Here is a 23,186-nt window from a genome sequence, read left to right as displayed (position 1 = left end):
ACGCCTGTAATACGCCTGAAAAAAATGCTTCAAAATCCCCAGGAATATGCTCTCCTCAGGTGTGAATGCAGGATTAAGGCTACATTAACATATGAGCATTTTGTATAGCAGTGGTGGTGTCAGGAACGTTACTTACCGAGGCCGAGATGCCAAGGTGGACCAGGAACTGGATAGCCGAAGCTCACTGGAGGCTGTTCAGAAGCACACAGGAAATAGTCTAAACAGAAGGTGCCCACGGGAAACAAGGTTGGAGATAATACCAGGAACGAGCCTGGGTCAGGGGCTGAAGCAAGCAGAATATCCAAAGTCCAAAGCCCAAGGTCAGGGAATAAAGAGATCAGGTAGTCCAAGTCCGAGCCAGGGTCAAAGGGTTACAGAAAGCGACAATCCAAAAGCAGGCCAAGGGTCAGGTAAACAAGATATCCAAACAAGGTTTTCAGCAACAAGGTAAATCCAGAAGCTGTAACGAACCAGCCATTTGCAAAGAGGAAGGGGCTGGCTTAAATAGGCCGCTCAGGCCACTGATTGGTCCAAAGTAGCACGAGTTCAGAACCAGGCTCCGACGGACAGCAAGAAGAATATCACTGAGCAGTGGCTCAGAGGCAAAGACCTGGACCAGCAACGGAGAGGCCCTGGGTTCAATTCCACCCAGAGCAAACTGGGGGACGACCACGCCTCGCTGTCTGTTTGGCATGGTAGCGATCGTGACAGTTCCCCCCCCCTTAAAAACGCCCTCCGGGCGTTGGAAGGAGCTTCCTCATAGGCACAGTCTGTAAAGTCCAAACCACCCTCTTCACTAGAGTAGCTAAACACATCGTCCGACAGGAGAGATATGTTGCCATAGGCATCCATGCCATACACACAGTTCTCATCCAAACCATGGGGAAACAAAGCACCAACAACAGAGTCCGAAGACTTTTTCTTTTTCTTTTTGGACTTCGTTGCTTTTGAAGTTCTGGTAGGGGGTGCACTCACCGCTTGCAAAGCTTGTTCAAACACTACTAGATCCTGCTTACGGACCATAATACCATTTGAGGCATATGTACAGTCAGGTGGAAGAACTTCACTTGGGGACACCGGAGCTGAAACTTCAACTGGGGACACTGGAGCCGGAGACACAGGAACTTCAACCCGAGACACTGGAACTGGAGACACTGGAACTGGAGACACAGGAACTGGAGACACAGGAACTGGAACTGGAGACACAGGAACTGGGGACACAGGAACTGGAGACACAGAAACCGGAACTGGAGATACTGGAGCCGGAACTTCAACTGGGAAGGTAGGTACAGTTTCTGAGGTATAGAAAAAACTCCCAATAGTACCCACCTGAAGAACCTTTGGCCGAGATGGACGAGTTGGGCAGAGAGATATAAGGTGCCCGCTAGCACCACAATAAAAACAAAGTCCAAAGCCTCTCCTCCGCTCTCTTTCTGTCTTAGATAGGCTGGACCGGATGGCCCCGATTTGCATGGGTTCCTCATCCTCCAAGGTAGGCGTGTGTGCATCCACAGGAATGTCAAGACTTTGTGGTGGGGGAGCTTCGTGGCTGGGCACATACAGAGCTTCATAGCTTGGCACATACTGGGCTGGCTCGATGTCATAACTGTACTGGGGCTTCCTGTCCCTGGATACCCGTAGGCCACGTGAACTGAGAGCAGACCTGGAAGTGCTGGTCTTCTTGGAAACAGGAATGTATGAGTCCAGAGCAGACATGAACGTTTCCCAGCTGTCCAAGACTGGACTCTTTTCCTGCAACAGCAGATGAGCCCATGATTTGATCTGCCCTGTTAGCAAGTTGATGGAAGCACGAACCTTAACATAGTCCGTGGCATAGGTCCTAGGTTTAAGGGTAAACAACAGCTCACAATCAGTTTTAAAACACAAGAAGGATGCACGGCTACCATCAAATTTCTCTGGCATGACAACAAACGGCTCAGAATATGCTGGTTCCGGGGCTGGGCGTGCTGTCCCTTTAAATATTTGAACTTCTTGTTGTAGCTCCAGAATGGTATGGTTCAGGCTGGAGACTTGCAGAGCCAAGGAGGTGAGCATTTTGTACGAGTCCGTGGACTCCATGTTATTGGTCAGTCCATTATGTAAGGGCTTACCTTCTTGCAGTTTTTGAACGGCATCAGTCAATACAGACACCTGTTGACACAGGGCTTCAAAGGGTGAGCGTGCCCTGTCGGCCTCAGACATCGGGGCTGGTTCGTATTGTCAGGAACATTACTTACCGAGGCCGAGATGCCAAGGTGGACTGGGAACTGGATAGCCGAAGCTCACTGGAGGCTGTTCAGAAGCACACAGGAAATAGTCTAAACAGAAGGTGCCCACGGGGGCAAGGTTGAAGATAATACCAGGAACGAGCCGGGGTCAGGGGCTGAAGCAAGCAGAATATCCAAAGTCCAAAGCCAAAGGTCAGGGAATAAAGAGATCAGGTAGTCCAAGTCCGAGCCAGGGTCAAAGGGTTACAGAAAGCGACAATCCAAAAGCAGGCCAAGGGTCAGGTAAACAAGATATCCAAACAAGGTTTTCAGCAGCAAGGTAAATCCAGAAGCTGTAACGAACCAGCCATTTGCAAAGAGGAAGGGGCTGGCTTAAATAGGCCGCTCAGGCCACTGATTGGTCCAAAGTAGCACGAGTTCAGAACCAGGCTCCGACGGACAGCAAAAAGAATATCAGTGAGCAGTGGCTCAGAAGCAAAGACCTGGACCAGCAACGGAGAGGCCCTGGGTTCAATTCCACCCAGAGCAAACTGGGGGATGACCACGCCTCGCTGTCTGTTTGGCACGGTAGCGATCGTGACAGGTGGCTTTTCACATATTAGTGCATAAATGCCTGTAGCTCAACTTCTGTTGCTCCAAAAGCTATGTGAGCTACTTTTAAAGCAGATTTGGGCATTTGCATATGCATATTTCAGGTGTTTTTAGCTTAAAAGGACTGGTCTCCTCCCCCTTGTGTTTTCCATTAGCAAAAACAAAAATGCCTAAAGCATGTATATGCGTATACCTTGAAAATGCTTGTATAACCATGCAAAAACACTGAAATAAAAATGATAATGTTTTTTTTATGGTTTACAGTATCTCACAAAAGTGAGTACACCCCTCACATGTTTGTAAATATTTTATTCGACAACACTGAAGAAACTACACTTTGCTACAGTTTAAAGTAGTGAGTGTACAGCTTGTATAACAATGTAAATTTGCTGTCCCCTCAAAATAACTCAACACACAGCCATTAATGTCTAAACTGCTGGCAACAAAAGTGAGAATACCCCTAAGTGAAAATGTCCAGAATGGAGTTCACCAGAGCTTCACAGGTTTCCACTGGAGTCCTCTTCCACTCCTCCATGATGACATCACAAAGCTGGTATATGTTAGAGACCTTGCGCTCCTCCACCTTCCGTTTGAGGATACCCCACAGATGCTCAATAGGGTTTTGGTCTGGAGACATGCTTGGCCAGTCCATCAGCTTTACCCTCAGCTTCTTTAGCAAGGCATTGATCGTTTCGGAGGTCTGTTAGGGGTTGTTATCATGTTGGAATACTGCCCTTCTCAGGGAGGGGATCATGCTCTGCTTCAGTATGTCACAGTACATGTTGGCATTCATGGTTCCCTCAATGAACTGTAGCTACCAAGTGCCTGCAGCACTCATGCAGCCCCAGACCATGACACTCCCATCACCATGCTTGACTGTAGGCAAGACACACTTGTCGTTGTACTCCTCGCCTGGTTTCTGCCACACAAACTTGACAAAATTTGAACCAAATAAGTTTATCTTGGTCCCATCAGACCACAGGACATGGTTCCAGTAATCCATATGTCTTTAGTCTGCTTGTCTTCAGCAAACTGTTTGTGCACTTTCTTATGCATCATCTTTAGAGGTTTCCTTCTGGAAAGACAGCCATGCAGACCAATTTGCTGCAGTGTATGCAGCATATGGTCTGAGCACTGACAGGCTGACCCCACCACCCCTCCAACCTCTGCAGCCAAGCTGGCAGAACTCCTACTTCTATTTCCCAAAGACGAACTTTTGAATATGACGCTGAGCAAGTGCACTCAACTTATTTGATCGACCAAAGGCCTGTTCTGAGTGGAACCTGTCCTGTTAAATCACTGAAGCTCAGTTTCAGGGTCTTGGCAAGCTTCCTATAGCCTAGGCCATCTTTATGTAGAGAAACAATTATTTTTTACAGATCCTCAGAGGTGCCATGTTAAATTTGAATCAGTATGAGAGAGTGAGAGTGATAACACCAAATTTAACACACCTGCTCCCCATTCACACCTGAGACCAGGGCTCGAGTCCTGCGGGAACGCATGGGAACGACGTTCCTATACCTTTTCCACAGCAGGAACGTCGTTCCCATAGTAACCGGGGCGCGTCTGTCCTCCCCTCCCTCGGTCCGCCTATTCCTCCTCCTCCAGCGGCTGCCGTAACAAAGTCTCGGCTCTAGTGGTGGGGTGCAGTTCACCCTAGCACCTGCAGAGGTGGGGCGCCAAAGTGCCATAATGCTCCCTTCCATCCTCCCTCTCCTTGTTTGTTTCACACACGAGTCGGGCTGTATCTGCTTGTCTTCCTAGCTCATCCCCCACTCGGCCGTCTGTCCAATCCAAATTCCTCCTCCCCTTTGTTTCCGCCCACAGTCCAGCCTGCATGGAGCCTCCAGCATGGACTTATATGACTAACCAGAGTTGTAAGGTACGTGAGCTATCTGCAAAACCCCCTCTCCCCCCTGAATTATTTTTTCTTTGCCTCTGCTTCTCTCTCATTTCTTCCCCGTGCAACGGGGGGGGGGGGGGGCGTTGCGGTAATTGTGCAGACTGAGGGAGTAATTGTGAGGGATGGGGGATGGGGGGGAGTAGTTGTGCAGACTGGGGGATGGGGGGAGTAGTTGTGCAGACTGGGGGATGGGGGGGAGTAGTTGTGCAGACTGGGGGATGGGGGGAGTAGTTGTGCAGACTGGGGGATGGGGGGAGTAGTTGTGCAGACTGGGGGATGGGGGGAGTAGTTGTGCAGACTGGGGGATGGGGGGAGTAATTGTGAGGGATGGGGGGAGTAGTTATGCAGACTGGGGGATGGGGGGGGAGTAGTTGTGCAGACTGGGGGATGGGGGGAGTAATTGTGCAGACTGGGGGATGGGGGGAGTAATTGTGCAGACTGGGGGATGGGGGGAGTAATTGTGCAGACTGGGGGATGGGGGGAGTAATTGTGCAGACTGGGGGATGGGGGGAGTAGTTGTGCAGACTGGGGGATGGGGGGAGTAGTTGTGCAGACTGGGGGATGGGGGGAGTAATTGTGCAGACTGGGGGATGGGGGGAGTAGTTGTGCAGACTGGGGGATGGGGGGAGTAGTTGTGCAGACTGGGGGATGGGGGGAGTAATTGTGCAGACTGGGGGATGGGGGGAGTAGTTGTGCAGACTGGGGGATGGGGGGAGTAATTGTGCAGACTGGGGGATGGGGGGAGTAGTTGTGCAGACTGGGGGATGGGGGGAGTAGTTGTGCAGACTGGGGGATGGGGGGAGTAGTTGTGCAGACTGGGGGATGGGGGGAGTAATTGTGCAGACTGGGGGATGGGGGGAGTAATTGTGCAGACTGGGGGATGGGGGGAGTAATTGTGCAGACTGGGGGAGGGGGGGAGTAGTTGTGCAGACTGGGGGATGGGGGGAGTAGTTGTGCAGACTGGGGGATGGGGGGAGTAATTGTGCAGACTGGGGGATGGGGGGAGTAGTTGTGCAGACTGGGGGATGGGGGGAGTAGTTGTGCAGACTGGGGGATGGGGGGAGTAATTGTGCAGACTGGGGGAGGGGGGGAGTAGTTGTGCAGACTGGGGGATGGGGGGAGTAATTGTGCAGACTGGGGGATGGGGGGAGTAGTTGTGCAGACGGGGGGATGGGGGGAGTAGTTGTGCAGACTGGGGGATGGGGGGAGTAGTTGTGCAGACTGGGGGATGGGGGGAGTAGTTGTGCAGACTGGGGGATGGGGGGAGTAGTTGTGCAGACTGGGGGATGGGGGGAGTAGTTGTGCAGACTGGGGGATGGGGGGAGTAGTTGTGCAGACTGGGGGATGGGGGGAGTAGTTATGCAGACTGGGGGATGGGGGGGGAGTAGTTGTGCAGACTGAGGAAGTTTATTTGTTAAAAAAAAGTAGTACATAAAACACACACATGCAATTTAAATTTTTTTGAGGCGGGTGGGGAATCTTGGGTGAGTTCCCACACTTTTTTCCCCAGGACTTGACCCCTGCCTGAGACCTTGTAACACTAACGAGTCACATGACACCGGAGAGGGAAAATGGCAAATTGGGGTGTACTCTTTTTTGTTGCCAGTGGTTTAGACATTAATGCCTGTGTGTTGAGGTTTTTTGAGGGGACAACAAACTTACAATGGTATACAATGGTATACAAGCTGTAGACTCACTTTTTTACATTGTAGCAAAGTAGCATTTCTTCAGTGTTGTCACATGAAAAGTGCTAATAAAATATTTACAAAAAAATGTGAGGGGTGTACTCACTTTTGTGAGATACTGTATATGCTGCCCAAAGCTGGCCCTAAAGGGATCAGAATTCAACAGGTTCAGCAAGGGCCACCTGCATTCTGTCCAGTGTGTGGCCGTCCCTGCTTGACAGAAGTCATTCATGATGGAGAACTTTGTCGATCAGCAGCTGCAGCCGCTGATCAGTGTATTCTGACTGTGACAGGTCCTGCTATTATATTTGTGTGGATGTAGTAGTGTGAACTGTTATTTTTGGGGTTTTTCATTTACCCTGTTGGCAGATCCCCAAGAAAATCTACCTGTTAATGGCCAGTTTTAAAAGTGCTATCTTGCAGACTACAGGTTTGCTTATAAGGAACGTCAACTGAAAACACAGCTCACAATGAACAACAGAAGCATCTGTTGTGTCAAGGGAGCTTTTTCCTGGTATAGACCTGCTCGGGCGTGACAAACTAAGGAAGAGAAATGGCCACACACAATGGCTATGATTATGATTGCTGCATGAACACATAGCACTTAGAGACATGACAACACCTGGAGAGTAAGCTGTTTTTCACACAGTAGTAATGGAGTTTCTAAAATTATAAAGGGGTTTGCTACATGGGCAGTTTACCTAGAAATACGGGAGTTCCTTACCTGGTGAAACCTTGGTAAAAAAACACATCATGCAACTACTTGGCCATGTTGTTTGGAAATTAATTTTATTTTTTTCAACTAAAAATAAGATGCATTACTTAATAACACAGATCAAGGGAGTAATTAAGATTGGCAGCAGATGTTTGGTTGCTAGGGAAGGCAGCCTCATTCCCCAGAGGAAGGCTTTCTCGGTTGGCCATACCTGTACCAGTCATTATGTAGAATGAATTGTGTTCAATACTTCTTGTCCTGTGAACATTTCTCTGTTGCATAGGATACCCAGACATCACAGGAGCAGTAAATACTGCTTGTACAGTAAAGTGCAAAGTTTACTGTGTGGGCAACTGTCAGTATCAAGTCTGATAGGCAGAGGTGTGATGTTTCAGTGCATTGTACTGCTTACTTTTCTATTACTTTCTTTAAAGCATCAGTGCATTGTACTGCTTACTTTTCTATTACTTTCTTTAGCGTTAGTGCATTGGGAAAAAAACAGCAGTCACTTTGCTTACAGTAGTGTGAATTAGCCCTCAAGCACTGTGTAGTATTGCAAAGCTGTAATGAGCAAAAATTGTTACCTACCATAAAGTATGAGAATTGTATTTGCTCTAATATGCAAACAATAAATAAAAAAAATATATATAAACACAGCATAAATCAATATACAGTATATAAAGTCCAATAAAAAAGTGTTTTCTATTTCCAAGCATAAATCAGTGCAGATAGAAAATCCAGGGAAAACTCCAATGTGATGAATCAATATTTAGCTATTTGTGCTCCCATTAACAGTCCAAAATTATTCAGTGAGGTGATTTCCCAGTGATCCACACCACCATATATATATATATATATATATATATATATATATATATTATATTGTTTACATATCAGAGCAAAAATAATTGTCATACTTTATGATACTTACAAAGCATGGTTCACTTACTGTATATATTATTTGAGTGTTTAAAGGGCTGCCACCAATTTTGAACTGCAGCTGGGATTTATACATTTTTATTATGTTTAAAAATATTTTTTTCAAACATATTACACACATTGGTGAAATATTACTTGATCAGATAGCATCGGTGCTGTAAAAAATTGCTATATTTCAATATTTTAAATCAAAGTTGATTTCACGTACACATCTATGTGATACAACTGAAAATACATCCCTCCCTCAAAAAAAACGGAGCTTCCCTGTAAATACATGTGTTATGATAAATTTGTTTTAATCCATAATGCCCCATTCTCTGGAGAGTGTAAAATCTGGTACAGCTGTGCATGCTAGCCAATCCACTTCTAACTTCAGCTTGTTCAAATAAGGGTTGACAAAAACAAAAAAGCATGATTGGTTTCTGATGATCTGCACCAGATTTTGCGTGCTCCAGTTTTAGTAAATCAACCCCATTGCGTCTGCACATATTGGTAATAAAAACGTACTTACAAGTTACTGGTGTTGAAAATATGTGTGTCGTCTATGCTTCAACATTTTATACTTTATTTTCCAGCCTGAGAAGACGTTAATGCTAGATGAATGCTCCTCCTGCGAATGTAGCATTTCCAGAGGACCAAGTCCAACTTATAAACTGTCCTGCCAACGGACTACATGTGATCCTTGTCCGCGGGTAAGGAATATGTAATAAATAATTATTAAGTGATGACATAATGCTTACTCATCATTTTGTGTAGTGTCTTAAAGCTGAACTCCAAAAAAAGCAATTATTGTCTAAATACAAGATCCAAGTTTATACTTTCTTGAATCTTTGGTGTGCTTTATGTACTTCCCCCAAATCTGTGCAACAATCCAGCATAGAACATGTCTTCCTGTGATAAAGACCGGTCCTTGCTGTTCTCACTACTTGTGCAGGGTGACTGGTCTTGACAAAGGATTTGTCTGTGTTTTCCACAGCCACCAGTCAGAATTGGATTTTCACAATCTGTCATGCTCAGTCTTGTATGAGAGTGGTACATAAAAGGCAACGCAGACAGTTTGTATACATGTAGCGGTACCCCTGTAGGTCAAAGAGTTCAATCTTTCTTTTAATCAGACCAGAGCATTTTTTTTCTCATGGTCTGAGAGTCCTTCAGGTGCCTTTTGGCAAACTCCACGGGCTGTCATGTGCCTTTTACTGAGGAGTGGCTTTTGTCTGTCACTCTACTATACAGGCCTGATTGGTGGAGTGCTGCAGAGATGGTTGTTCTTCTGCAAGGTTCTCCTCTCTCCACAGATAAATGCTGGAGCTCTGTCACAGTGTCCATAGGGTTCTTGATCACCTCCCTATGGCCCTTCTCCCACGATGGCTCAATTTGGCCAGGTGGCCCACTCTTGGAAGAGTCCTGGTGGTTCCAAACTTCTTCCATTTACAGATGATTGAGGCCACTGTGCTTATTGGGACCTTCAATGTTGCAGAAATATTTCTGTACCCTTTCCCAGATCTGTGCCTCAATACAATCCTGTCTCAGAGGTTTACAGACAATTCCTTCAAATTCATGGTCTGGTTTGCGCTGACATGCTGGGACCTTATTTAGACAGGTATGTTCCTTTCCAAATCATGTCCAGTCAACTGAATCTACAATAGGTGGACTGCAATCAAGTTGTAGAAACATCTCATTGATTTTTAGTGGAAACAGGATGCACCTGAGCTCAATTTTAAAGCGGAGGTTCACCCTAAAAACACGTATTTAACATTCCATTCAGCATAATTCCAACATTTACACTATGCCGTTTTTTTTTTGCTGTACATACCGTCTTATTGTTATTTTCCACCCGGCTTCCGGGTTCTCACTCCCGCGGGAGTAGGCATTCCTATGCAGAGACTAGATGATTGAGGCCTTGTGAAAAACGTCCTCCCGGCGCATAAGGCGCGTCACCAGTTTTCCGAAAGTAGCCAAACTGCTAGTCGGCTCTATACGGCGCTATACGGCGCCTGCGCCTGCCGTGTAGAGCTGACTGCACAGGTGCCGTATAGAGCCGGCTACTTTCGGAAAACTGGTGACGCGCCTTATTCGCCGGGAGGACGTTTTTCACAAGGCCTCAATCATCTAGCCTCTGCATAGGAACGCCTACTCCCGCGGGAGTGAGAACCCGGAACCCGGGTGGAAAATAACAATAAGACGGTATGTATAGCAAAAAAAAAAAACGGCATAGTGTAAATGTTGGAATTATGCTGAATGGAATGTTAAATACATGTTTTTAGGGTGAACCTCTGCTTTAAGGCTGAATACTTATGTACATATTATTTATTTTTATTTTTTAATACATTTGAAAATATTCATAACAAACTTCTTTCACATTGTCATTATGGGGTATTTTTTGTAGAATTTGAGGAAATAATGAATTCAATCAATTTTGGAATAAGGCTGCAACACAACAAAATGTGGAAAAAGTGAAGCGCTGTGAATACTTTCCGAATGCACTGTATATATAGCATATTGCTATTGCCTAATGCTTAATGATAAATCCAAGCTGGACTCCATTATGGTAGGGAAGGTGAAAGCTGCTCAGATCCCCCCATGCTACAGCATGGGTTTCAGAATTGCTGAACCCTCATATCCACTAATAGGAAACCAGGCGCTCTTCACCATATTCTAGTACTTGCCCATACAAAGTAAAGAAACAAATTCACTTAAAATGGACCTTCAGTAATTTTTTCAACTTTCCATCTATTAAATCTTCTGCCCTTGTTGTTTTAACTTTCGATAGTAAAACATTTTTTTCTGCCAGTAAATACCTTATACAGCCCACTTCCTGTTTCGTATCTGGTTATTAGCCTAGGCTTATGACATCATGCACAGCTCTCTTTCTCACTCTTGTGAGAGTTTGCCAGGAATGTAGGGGGGGTGAGTCATAAGAGGACCAATGAAAGCTGCAGGGCTGCAGAGCTGGAGGTGTGCCTCTGTGTAAATCCAGGAAGTGAACAGGCAGCAGCTTTAGCTGCCCACAGTTACAATTGTTGCAGCCAGACTCAGTGGAGGGAGATTTCTGCAGCATATTTGGCCAGAACAGAATCACAGTACGGTATATATAAACTACTATTCAAAGTGGTTGGACAGAAGCTTCAGAATGGCAAAGATGTTTTTTATTACAAATTATGTGAGCAGACTGCAGTTCCTCTTTAAAGCCCAACACCACAGGAGCAGCCCCTAACCTCAAACATTTGAACATTATTCTTGGTTAAACTTGTTTCCTTCTTTTATTACAGAATTATCTTTTGCAAAAAGTTAAAGGCGCCTGTTGTGGCAAATGTATTTTGATGTCCTGCACCATCAGGATGACGAATGGAAATCCAGTTAATATAGAGGTAATTCTGCACCCCTTAAGTAAAATTTGCTTGATTAGAAAAAAAAGGAGACTTGGGTTATGTTTTATTCCTCCATATAACTATATTTTTACTACAATATAGTTTTATTGGAAAACAGTGAACATAGTACATCAAGACAATGTCAAGCAAATTACAATAGGAATACAACATACTACATTGCCGTTACCATAAATAGTTTGTACAGTATACCTATATTGCATGTAAGATAATAACCCATCCGGGTCATACAGTCCTGTCCGATTCAGTAAATTTGCTCAGAAAATAAGAAAATATATTGCAACGTAACACTGTTATGCCTGTTCTGAATTCAAATAAAATAACCATATCAAGAGAAGATATAGAATATAAATGGAATATATAAAGCAGTGGTCTCCAAACTGCGGCCCGGGGGCCAGATGCGGCCCTTTGCTAGCTTTTTTTCTGGCCCTTGGGGCGCTATCAAATACACTGATACCAACAATGGGGCACAATTCTTCCCAATGACACCAACAATGGGGCACAATTCCTCCCAATAACACTGAGGGGAGTCACTTTGGATAGGGGATTTGTGCAACCCAGCTTAACAATGGGGCATAATTTAGCCCAATGACACCGAAGATGGGCACACTTATGCCCACTGAAACAAATGATGGGTTGTATTTTTCCCACCAACGTAGGGACCTTTTCTATTCCCAATAGACACAGTACGGCCCCTCCAAAGTCTAAAGGACAGTAAACTGGCCCTTTGTTTAGAAGGTTTGGAGACCCCTGATATAAAGTATAGGAAAAAGTAAGTAATAAATAGATACATTTTAGATATATCATGAGATTGTCAGAGGTTCACTCATAATTCAGGTATTCGTAAGGGTCTTAAATGCTTCAGAATATTTGAAGACCAACCACACTCTCCATAAAGTGTTGAATTTCTCTATATTTTCGTGGGCTATAGTTCTTATTTCCTCCATGTCGTAGATATTATGTACGTTAAAAAGCCATTCCCTGATAGTGGGTGTTATTGTGGTTTTCCAATATCTTGGAATTAGGGCTTTAGCAGCTGTAAGTAAAACATCCACATAAATATAGAGTGCTGGCCGTAAACTTTTTTCAAATCATCCCTGCTGCTTCTTCCCGGGAAAAAAAATATTGTGAATGCATATATAAATTTCATAGTATGCATGGACTTGATACTAGAGACACTTCAGACAGATTTAAAAGACCCAAATTATTGTAACTCTGTATTAATTATCATCATCATTTTATTCAGTTGCCATGAGGTCCTTGGGCCCACTGGCTTTTACAAAATGTTGTTGAACCTTTTAAAGTGCCCTTCAGCTCCAGTTTGTAAATGTTGAACACAGATTCTAATGTGAGTACTGGTTGTCACTTTAACCACTTAAGGACCGCCTAACGCCGATATACATCCGCAGAATGGCACGGCTGTGCACAATCACGTACCTGTACGTGATTGTATAATGCCCAGCCGTGGGTCCCGGTCTGAAGCTCCGTGACCACGGCCGTGGGACACGATCGCCGCTGGAGTCCTGCGATTGGTCCCCGGAGCTGAAGAACGGGGAGAGCTGTGTGTAAAACATTTTTAATAGTTATGGCGACGATCATCGATTTTTATCGTGACTGCGACATTATGGCGGACACATCAGACACTTTTGATACCATTTTTGGACCATTGTCATTTTTACAATGACCAGTGCTACAAAATGCACTGATTGCTGTGAAAAGGACACTGGCAGTGAAGGGGTTAACCACTAGGTGGCGCTGCAGGGGTTAAGTGTTCCCTAGGAAGTGATTTTTACTGTTAGGGGGCGTGGCTACACGTGACACATCACTGATGACCATTCTCGATCACGAGGAATGGTCATCAGTGACAGTGTCACTAGGCAGAATAGGGGAATGCCTTGTTTACAATGGCATTCCCCTGTTCTGTCCTTGCCGACCGCAATCGCGTTCCCGGGACCCACGGCTGCTAGGCGGCAGATTTAAATGGTCGTACCTGTTCGCCAATCTGCCTGCCCGTGCCATTCTGTCTCTGTAAATAGGCGTGCGGCGGTCGGCAAGTGGTTTAAACACAATGGTAAAAGATCATAATAGCCACTGTTGTTATTAATTTAGCCCCCACTGCTCTGGGGTGTTTTAAATAAAAACAGCAGTTTTGACTACATAAACACTATAAAAAACTTACCACCTTTTGGTCTTACTCTAAACTATGAAAGTACTAAAACATATACAGTATATAGCAACAAAGGCAGGTGAATTCCTAGTGTAGAAAACAACATCCAGCTCTCTGTGATGTCATTTAAAAAGGAAAACAAATTCAGTCCAACTGTAATTAGTGTACATTTGAAGTGATAAGATGTTGAAACTACTAAACAATATAGTGTTATTAAAGGATAAGATGTTGGGCCCCTGGAAAAACATATGCATACCATGAGGAGATGTAATGAAAGGTGATCCCATCTGTTTATCTGTTTTTTTCATTGACACTTTCCTTTCCAGCCCGGCAAATCCATACGGGATGGCTGTAACACCTACACCTGCAAAGCTGATGAACAAGGAGAGTTGACCCTGGAAACTGTGGTGACAACTTGCCCACCATTTGATCATCAGAAATGTTTGGCAGAAGGGGTAAGTGTTGTATAAATTCATTGATAGCATAAGGCTCCATTCACATCTAGGCGGACGAAATCGCGGCGTTTTGTCCCGCGAATTGCGGCGGCAAATAGCGGCGTTTTGTACCGCGATTTGCGGTGAAAAAACGCCGCGATTGTCCGCCTAGATGTGCCCCTAGGATGTGCCCCTCTATGGAGATGGTTCCCGCCGAAAGCCGCCTGAAAAAAAGGTCCGGGACCTTTTTTCAGGCGGCAGGCAGCAGGCGTACGGCGTTCGGCGTGGAGATGTGAACCATCTCCATAGAGGGCAATGTGTTTCCAGCCCTCTGGCGGCAGCGGCGTCACACTACAGGTGACAAAACGCCTAGGTGTGAATGGGGACTAACTATACTAAATTGACTTTCTGAAGGCAGAAAGAAACGATATCACGTTGTAGTAGTTTCTTGCCTAATCTAGCTATCTTCCTATTAAAAAAACAAATATCAGTATTTTGACTGCTAGTATCACTGGGATATTATATATAGCCCCGGGGCTTAGGGTTAGGGTTAGGTTGAGGCAAAGGGTTAAGTTTAGTATGAATAAGGTTCATGTTAAAGTATATCCATTTTCCAATTTGTTTTTAAAGTTTTGGATTCAAATGGGTTATAGGACCGCTGTCAGGTTTATTTTACTAAATGTTTCCCAGCTGGAACATTTCCCCTTTGCTGTTTATTATGGTGGTCACTATCATCGGAACAAAAGTGTTGACAAATATTACATTATACAGTTGTCATGTCTGCAGAAAATGTGGGGAGATCTTCCTATGGATATACCTGTCCTAGAAGATTGATACTTTCTAAAGTGTTGGTTTCTAAACAGATTTCATGGTGATGCAATGTTTAGGTCTTGCCAGTGGTGGCATGTTTGTGGCGGGAACCCCCCCCCCCCCGCGCTTGCTTTCTGCCGGTCGGTCCGGCACTTACCCCATCTAGGTGGCAGGTGACAGGCAGCGGCCCCTGTGTCCTCTCCTCCATCATGAGAGCTTCCACTGTGCAGCGTCTCCCCTCCTCCTAGGCATCCAATAGGATTGACTGTCATTTCAGCCAATCGGGTGACGAGTCCTGATTGGCCTGGAGGAGGATCAGTGCTACAATACCGAATATTTATTCGCTATTGTAACACACCTGGGTGGGCTCGGTTTACATTCTCTGTGCCCCAAGCCCACCCTATTTTGAAGCCTTTTAGAGCCTCTGGCTCTAATCAGCTGTTTCAAAACCCCGCCCCCACCATTGCAATCCATGCATCTGCTGTCCTGCAAGGGGCCGGATGCATAGATAGGGGTGGCAGCGCTCGTGCCCCCAAAATGGACGGGCCGCCCCTGGGTCTTGCTTATATTGTATACTGACAAACTTATACTGCATATAAAAATATAACTTCCAAATGAATCTGTTCCTCATTATTAGGGTAAAATTGAACAACTCGGAGACTCCTGCTGTGAAACATGTAAGTATACATATCACCCCAGTCACTACTCTACTACTTTCCTAATGCTAATCTCCTTTATGAAAAGACCCGATCAAGTACATTTTTGTGTTTATGTGATATTCTAGGTCAGGAACCAGAATGTAAGCAGGTTGCCGGGGTCCTGAAGTATGTAAGAGTCGATGACTGTGTGACGGAAAGACAGCTAAATATACACTACTGCGAGGTAAGATACAAAACAGATTCTTATACAACTTAAAGAGTACGTACTCCAGCAGAAAAGACTGTATAGCCCAAGCATTGGGTGATTGCTGTTTCTACAACATGGCTAATAAGCACACACTAAGGAAATGTAAAATGTGTACAGGCATAAGATGACACTGTTTGTGTTGACCAGATCCAGTGATAATCTTATGATCCATAGCATCATTGATGAGCAATTCCAATTACTACTGTCCGCTACTATTACTGTCCGCCACCCCCTTCTTGAGATACGTAGCATGGTCGTTGTCTGCTGAGAGGAGTCTGGCTGCAGACTGGAGCTACACTCTAGACAGGAAACATGTGACCATCACTCATTGTTTTTGTTTTTTTAATTCAACTTTAATGTACCAAACAACCAATAGACACAACTCGAATGTGTGGAGGTCACAGGTTTACTGTCTAGAGTGGAGCTCCAGTAACTCCAGTCTGCAACCAGATACTGTTGCATACAAGCAGTTATCAGACAGCAGTGAAGGGGTTAATTTTGTTAAAATTTTTAAAATGTAAAGGGGCACTAAATTTTTTTTTTTACTATAACTAAAGTGTTCTCTTTTCAGGAACACTTAGAATTAAACTTTGTTCCCTGCTTGCAGCATGCAGCTCACCGCTCCTTGTGAGATTTTTGAGCTGTCAGATCCAAATTTGTGGGTGTCTGTGTGCCTCAGACCCTGAGGCAGCCAGGCACCCACATTAACCCCCAATTGCTGTCTTATCTGGCTGCAGACTGGAGCTACTGGAGCTCCACTCATGAAGGTAAACATGTGCCCTCCACTTACTTGAATTGTGTCTATTGGTTGTTTGTTGCATTAAAGTTGATTTAAAAAAGCCACCAGGTGATGATGGTGGTTAAAGGCAGTTGGATGTTCTATAAATACAGTCATGTCATTTACCCAGAGACAGTTCTTTTTTACAAACCCTGACCATTGTTGCTGCAGTATGGACAATTCAGATATAGAGTACACACAGATCTATGAATTTCTATATGTAAAACAAGGCTGCATCATTGAAACTCTGACAAGAAGTGAAGCCTGTCCACACCTGCCTCTGTAGCCGCAGGTGCTGTAATTTATCCTCAAAGATCACTACAGAGAATCTTAAATTGGAATTTTAGTAATTTTCCCAACAACTTAGAAATATCTACTGTATGTTTACATTAGAGAGGGCTGCCAGATTTCCATGACCCTAAAAAAAGGAATAAAGCAACCATGACCTTAGTATCTTTGTTGTGAACTTTAAAGAGAAGCACGTTGTTTTTTTTTTATATTCATACTTACCTAGGTGAATGCAGCATTGCTCCGATGCTGCATCTGCCCCCTACACCTCTGCACTGAGAACCGAGCGATCAAACACCACCGATTGCTCAGTTCTCTCAGCTCCCTGAGCAGGGAGCTGCTGACTGTCAGTACCAGCTCTCTGCTCTGCCTCCTATGGTCTCACTAGAGCGCTGGGCTGTGGAGGGGGCAGGGGCAGCCGGCTCAGGTTCTCAGCGGCTCTCTTAGAGTCTTAGCAGGGTGCTGGTCCAGGCATGTGGGCGGGTCCCAACTCCACAATCTTTCCCGAGCCTGGATCAGCTCTGTGACGTCAGCTTCAGCCCACTGTCAGCTGAAAACGGGTCACAGGAGTGCAGGAAGAACTGCACTCCAGTGATCCACAAGAAGTACAACCAAAGGAGCTTTGGCTGTACTTTTCCTTTAGGGATTCATCTCTTCACAATGTCTGCAGCTTTAGGGGTTAGTGAGGGTTGTTTTAAAGTACTTTTACTGTGTGTTAGGAATATTTAAATAAGGTTTGATTGTCAGAAATGTCTGGCAGTGGGGAGAGTGTGGAATAAACTTGTCAATAGGACAGAGGTCAGTGAGGGTTTGTTTAGATCTTTTTTTTACTGCTATATAACTTTATGTAAATAATGCCCATAGTGTGGACTTTAAAAGCAAACTGATACAGTAAATAGCGAAACTCTAAAATCCTGCTCTGTTATCTCTCATTCAGCCTTTTCCAAAAATTCAGGGACTGTAATGTACAAATAGCAACTTCATTTAAGACATGGAATTGCCCCTTCCTGCCTCCTACTCCTTATTACTGCCCAGAAACCTTGATGAGCAACACCACTGATCAGTGGTGAGCTGCAGAACGTGGGGAAAGACGAAGTGCTGTTGACCTCCTGGTTGAATTTGGTATCTGCATATTAGCGGATCTAACTGAGATCTATGTGCAGACACTTGGAGGTTTCAGCTATACCATCCCAGAAGTTTACAATTCCACTGACTAAAGGTGCTAGATGTACATTAAAGCCTACTACACACGGTCGAATGTTCCATAGAAGCCGGCCAACATTTGGCCGTGTGTACGGTGGCCGGTCCGGCAGAAGTTCTGTCGATGGCTCATGACAGAAAAAGTCCTTCCGACCTGCTCCCTATCAGTGCTCTCAACCAATGGCAGAGAGTGTCGACCGGAGTGTTTTGGTGGCGGGGCTGTCCCCCTGTCAGAACACAATAGCTTAGCAGATCGCTAGGTTAAACGAAAAAATATCAGTTGTGTGTACGAGGCTTAATTTTACCTTTATTTAGTACTGTGTATATATATATATATATATATATATATATATATATATATATATATATATATATATATATATATTGGAGATATGTTGTCACAATGTTATAAATCTGTTATAATTTTATTTCAGGGCAAATGTACCAGTAAATCCATCTACGCAATAGAGACACACCGCATGGAAGATCAATGCATTTGCTGTTCTGCCACCCAAACAGAGCCAATGAAAGTGCCCCTGCGATGTGCTAATGGGACCATAGTAGAACATGAAATCTTACAAGCCACCAACTGTGAATGTCAGTCTCGTAAATGTACCACTATCAACTCTGCTCCATGAGACAATTATTTAATCTCAATTGCTAAAAAGCTTTTTTTTTACCCAACAGCAACCTATTTGAAATAAACTTAGTTTACTACTCAGGCTTCCCTGGGTAACTGTACATAAATGCTGTTTGCTCTGTAGTCTCATGCACTTGTCATCTTGTACAATCATGTATCATTTACGTTTTCCATGTTCTCATACAACCTAAATTTATACAACACTCATTTTATTTTGCAAGGTATGGTGGGCTACTGTGGAGAAATTGAGCACACTCCTAACTAGCTAAATTCAAAAAGTGAAAATTTGCTGCTTATAGGGCCTGTTTTTTTTCATGTGTACCCTAAGACTTGTGCAGTACTGCTAAAAGCTAAGACATTTGGGATGTATATGCATCTAGTGTAAGACCTGGATTTATTACAATCCACTTAAAAATACCACGTTCCAAAATATTTTGCACATTTTCTATTCTTTGATCTGGGTTTCATTTCCATCTGTCCGCAAAAAAATCTATGCATACCCTTAAAGTGGGCCTGAACTTAAAAAAAGTAAAGATTTCCTATGTTACAATAAATATTTTTAAATGTTAATTTATGCATTAGCAGTGCTCTGAAAAAAACATACATTTTGTCCTGAATTCCTCCTGAAATGTATCAGTGCACTTCCTGAAATGGAAGGGTGCCTAAGTACTCTTGTACCTACAACCTCAGAGCTGTCTGCAATGTGAGGTGTAAGGCATTTCTGCTTCTGCTTGCTAGTCTCATGAGCATTGGAATAAGATTGGTTGACACTCACTGTTCTGCTTGCTGGAGGCTCTGACATGAGGAAGCAAACCCATGCCACACAGAAACACAGTGCAGAATAAGGCATGGTAAATTAGTATCGAGTGGTTATCAGCTGCAGAGAGACCACAGGCAATACTGGTGACTATTTCTTTCTCTTCTGTTTATGTTTCTTTTTAGTTATTTTTTGTGTTTAAATGAAACTAAATTTGTCATGTTGGAACATTAAATAAACAAAGTAATCTAATACAGTCATGTGTGGATCTTTGAAGATTAACATTGAGTACACTACATCATGGTAAAAATTTTGCTGGTTAAAAAAATACAATTGAGTTGTTCTTTTTTTTATTGTTATAAAGAGAGCAGCCATATTGAAAATGCGTTGTTCATCAGGAGAATTACAAACGAAAAAAGCAGAGCCATCAATAGGCAGCAAGGAGCAAGTCTTTAATACATACAATTTATTATTGCTAGACCTAGGAGATCTTGTTTTTTGAGACTGTTAAAATATTTGTTTTTGTAAAATCCATTCCTTTTCATTGGTCTACAATTACAATTATTTTCAGAATCGTATTAGAATAAGGAATATTTAAAAAGTCCATTGTATATTGTATATACTTATCTTTTAAGGTGGTAATATCATTTGCCCGGTTTTGTGGTTGATAAATGCAGTCTGCTGGGATTAGGGAAAATGTTATATTTTATTTTAAGTACATTGAAATGGACTTGAAATGATGAGTAAAGCATTGTAATTGTCCTCTGAAAATCTGTAAGAAATCCATTTGTATTATCTATAAAAAGATCTATTTTAAAGCGAAAAAAAATTCGAATGAAGATTTATGCTTCAAGGTAGATCGCCAAGGCTTGTTTCCACAACAACCCCAAATTTTCAAAATTTGTCATTGGGACAGAAAGTGAGGTGAAATCTTCTGAATAAGTGCACAGACAGCAAAAAAAACGCTACAGGCGTGTTAACCCTTCCCTATGCTATCCAAAAAGCTTAAAAAGCTTTTTTTTTTTGGCTAGAGTTACACTTAAAAAATGTACCTGTTCCGACTTAAAAACAGATTCAACTTAAAGCGGAGCTCCGCTGAAAAAAATATATTAAAAGCCAGCAGCTACAAATACTGCAGCTGCTGACTTTTAATATTAGGACACGTATCTGTCCTGGAGTCCAGCGCCGGCGCAGCAGAGGACGAGCGATCGCTCGTCACTCTGCTGCCCCCTGCCATCCTTGTGAGGAAACCAGGAAGTGAAGCGCTCAGGCTTCACTGCCCGGTTCCCTACGGTGCATGCGCGAGTTGCGCTGCGCCTGCTGACTGGCTCCCGCTGTGCTCTGGGAGCCGAGTGTTCCCAAAACACAATGGGGGGGGGGAGGTGACGTCCTGCCTGCAGACTATGGCCGGAAGTGGGTGCAAATACCTGTCTTTAGACAGGTATCTGCACCCCCCTCCCCCTGAAAGGTGTCAAATGTGACACCGGAGGGGGGAGGGTTCCGATCAGCGGGAGTTCCACTTTAGGGTGGAGCTCCGCTTTAAGAACAAACCTACAGTCCCTATCTTGTTTGTAACCCGAGGACCTCCTGTAGTTAACTTTCTATGCTCTCTGCTTGTGCTGCCTTCTATTAGTTACATGGAGTAATCAGTTAGTATGGAGTACAGAATACCTCCTATCTATGGTATTGAAAAGAGAAGAGAATGAGGTGTTCAGTAGTCCTAACACACGTCCTGTCTTGGGGTGACAACATTGCACCTCCATAGAAACTGTACAGTAAGTGAGCATAGTATCAAGGAAATCAAGGAAAAGAAGAATAAAAATAAAAACTAATTTAGCCACCACCTCTGCAATATATTATATTTTTGTTCTTCGGTTTAGATGCCTGTCTGCGCACGGACAGGCCAATATTCATCCCGACCAAATTTATTGTCTGTTTACAGTCTCCACAGGCAGAAAAAAAAAAGAATGCTTAGACAAGTTGAGCAATCCATACACTGTGCAATGCTGATACTTTGACAGCCGGTGCCGTCAAAGGCTTGGGTGGTGCATTGTATGTTAATTCAAGTTATCACAGTCTATTCTACTATTCAGAATAGCTTGCAGTCTTGTATAAACCTGCTCCAAAGAAACAACTAAAAAGATAGGAAATATTTTTGAATTATTTTTAGGTATGCTGTATGAATACATGCTGTATGAATGAATGAATGAATGAATGAATGAATGAATACACATAACAAACAACCCAACATTAACCACTTCCTTACTGGGCACTTAAACACCCCTCCTGACCAGACCAATTTTCAGCTTTCAGTGCTCTCACACTTTGAATGAGAATTACTCAGTCATGGAACACTGTACCCAAATGATTTTTTTGTCATTTTTTTCATACAAATAGAGCTTTCTTTTGGTGGTATTTGATCACCTCTGGGTTTTTGATTTTTTGCGCTATTAATGAAAAAAGACCGAAAATTTTGAAAAAAAAATGATTTTTTCTTAGTTTCTGTGATAAAATGTTGCAAATTATTAATTTTTCTTCATAAATTTTGGCCACAATTTATACTGCTACATGTCTTTGATAAAAATAACCCAAGTTTTTTGGAAATTATTTGGTCTGTGTGAAAGTTTTAGAGTCTACAAGCTATAGTGCAAATCATAAAAAATTGTCACATCTGATCAGACCTGATGTACTGAAGGCCTATCTCATTTCTTGAGACCCTAACAAGCCAGGAAAGTACAAATGCCCCCAAAATAACCCCTTTTTGGAAAGTAGACATTCCAAGGTATTTAGTAAGAGGCATGGTGAGTTATTTGAAGTTGTAATTTTTTCCCAGAATACTTTGCAAAATTAAGATTTGTATTTTTCATTTAAAAAATGTCTCAAAATTGTCATTGTAATAGCTTATTTCTCTCACATGGCATGTGCATACCACAAATGACACCCCAAAATACATTCTGCTACTCCTCCTGAGTAAAACGATACCCCATGTGTGAGGCTTTTTTTTACTGCCTGGCCACATACAGAGGCCAAAAATGCAGGGGACGCCATCGGGGGTTTTAGGAGCATAAATTGCACATCTAACTAGTTGACTACCTATTACACTTTTGAAGGCCCTGGAACACCAGGACAATGGAATTACCCACAAAGTGACCCCATTTTGGAAAGCTAACACCCCAACGTATAATCTATGAGGCATAATGAGTCTTTTGAACAGTTTATTTTTTTCCAGCAGTTTTTAGAATATGTGGAAAAAAAATGAAAACACATTTTTTTTACACAAAGTTGTCCTTTGATAAGATATTTCCAACACATAGCATGTACATAGCAAAAATGACACCCCAAAATACATTCTGCTACTCCTCCTGAGTAAAACGATACCCCATGTGTGAGACTTTTTTACTGCCTGGCCACATACGGAGGCCCAACATGCAGGGAGCGCCATCAGGGGTTTTAGGAGCATAAATTGCACATCTAACTAGTTGACTACCTATTACACTTTTGAAGGCCCAGGAACACCAGCACAATAGAATTACCCACAAAGTGACCCCATTTTGGAAAGCTAACACCCCAACGTATAATCTATGAGGCATAATGAGTCTTTTGAATGGTTTATTTTTTTCCAGCAAGTTTTTGGAATATGTGGAAAAAAAATGAAAACGCATTTTTTTTACACAAAGCTGTCCATTTATAAGATATTTCCAACACATAGCATTTAGATAGCAAAAATGACACCCCAAAATCAATTCTGCTACTCCTCCT

General features: G+C 43.4%; 1 protein-coding gene across 1 annotated transcript in view; it reads left to right on the top strand.

Moving 5' to 3' along the window:
• VWF (von Willebrand factor) overlaps positions 1 to 19,683 on the top strand; it is a 234,591-nt gene extending 214,908 nt beyond the window's left edge. Inside the window, exons 47-52 of the mRNA XM_040345153.1 lie at positions 8,637 to 8,753; positions 11,331 to 11,429; positions 13,941 to 14,069; positions 15,496 to 15,535; positions 15,643 to 15,740; positions 18,465 to 19,683. Of these exons, the coding sequence (XP_040201087.1) occupies positions 8,637 to 8,753; positions 11,331 to 11,429; positions 13,941 to 14,069; positions 15,496 to 15,535; positions 15,643 to 15,740; positions 18,465 to 18,668 (687 nt within the window). The 3' untranslated portion in view covers positions 18,669 to 19,683. The remainder of the gene's footprint in view (positions 1 to 8,636; positions 8,754 to 11,330; positions 11,430 to 13,940; positions 14,070 to 15,495; positions 15,536 to 15,642; positions 15,741 to 18,464) is intronic.
• Positions 19,684 to 23,186: the final 3,503 nt, after the last annotated feature.

The sequence above is a fragment of the Rana temporaria genome, chromosome 3 (assembly GCF_905171775.1).
Source record: "Rana temporaria chromosome 3, aRanTem1.1, whole genome shotgun sequence".
Classification (NCBI taxonomy): Eukaryota; Metazoa; Chordata; class Amphibia; order Anura; family Ranidae; genus Rana; species Rana temporaria.
Note: the sequence above shows the minus strand (reverse complement) of the source record. Positions and strands in the feature narration are given on the sequence as shown.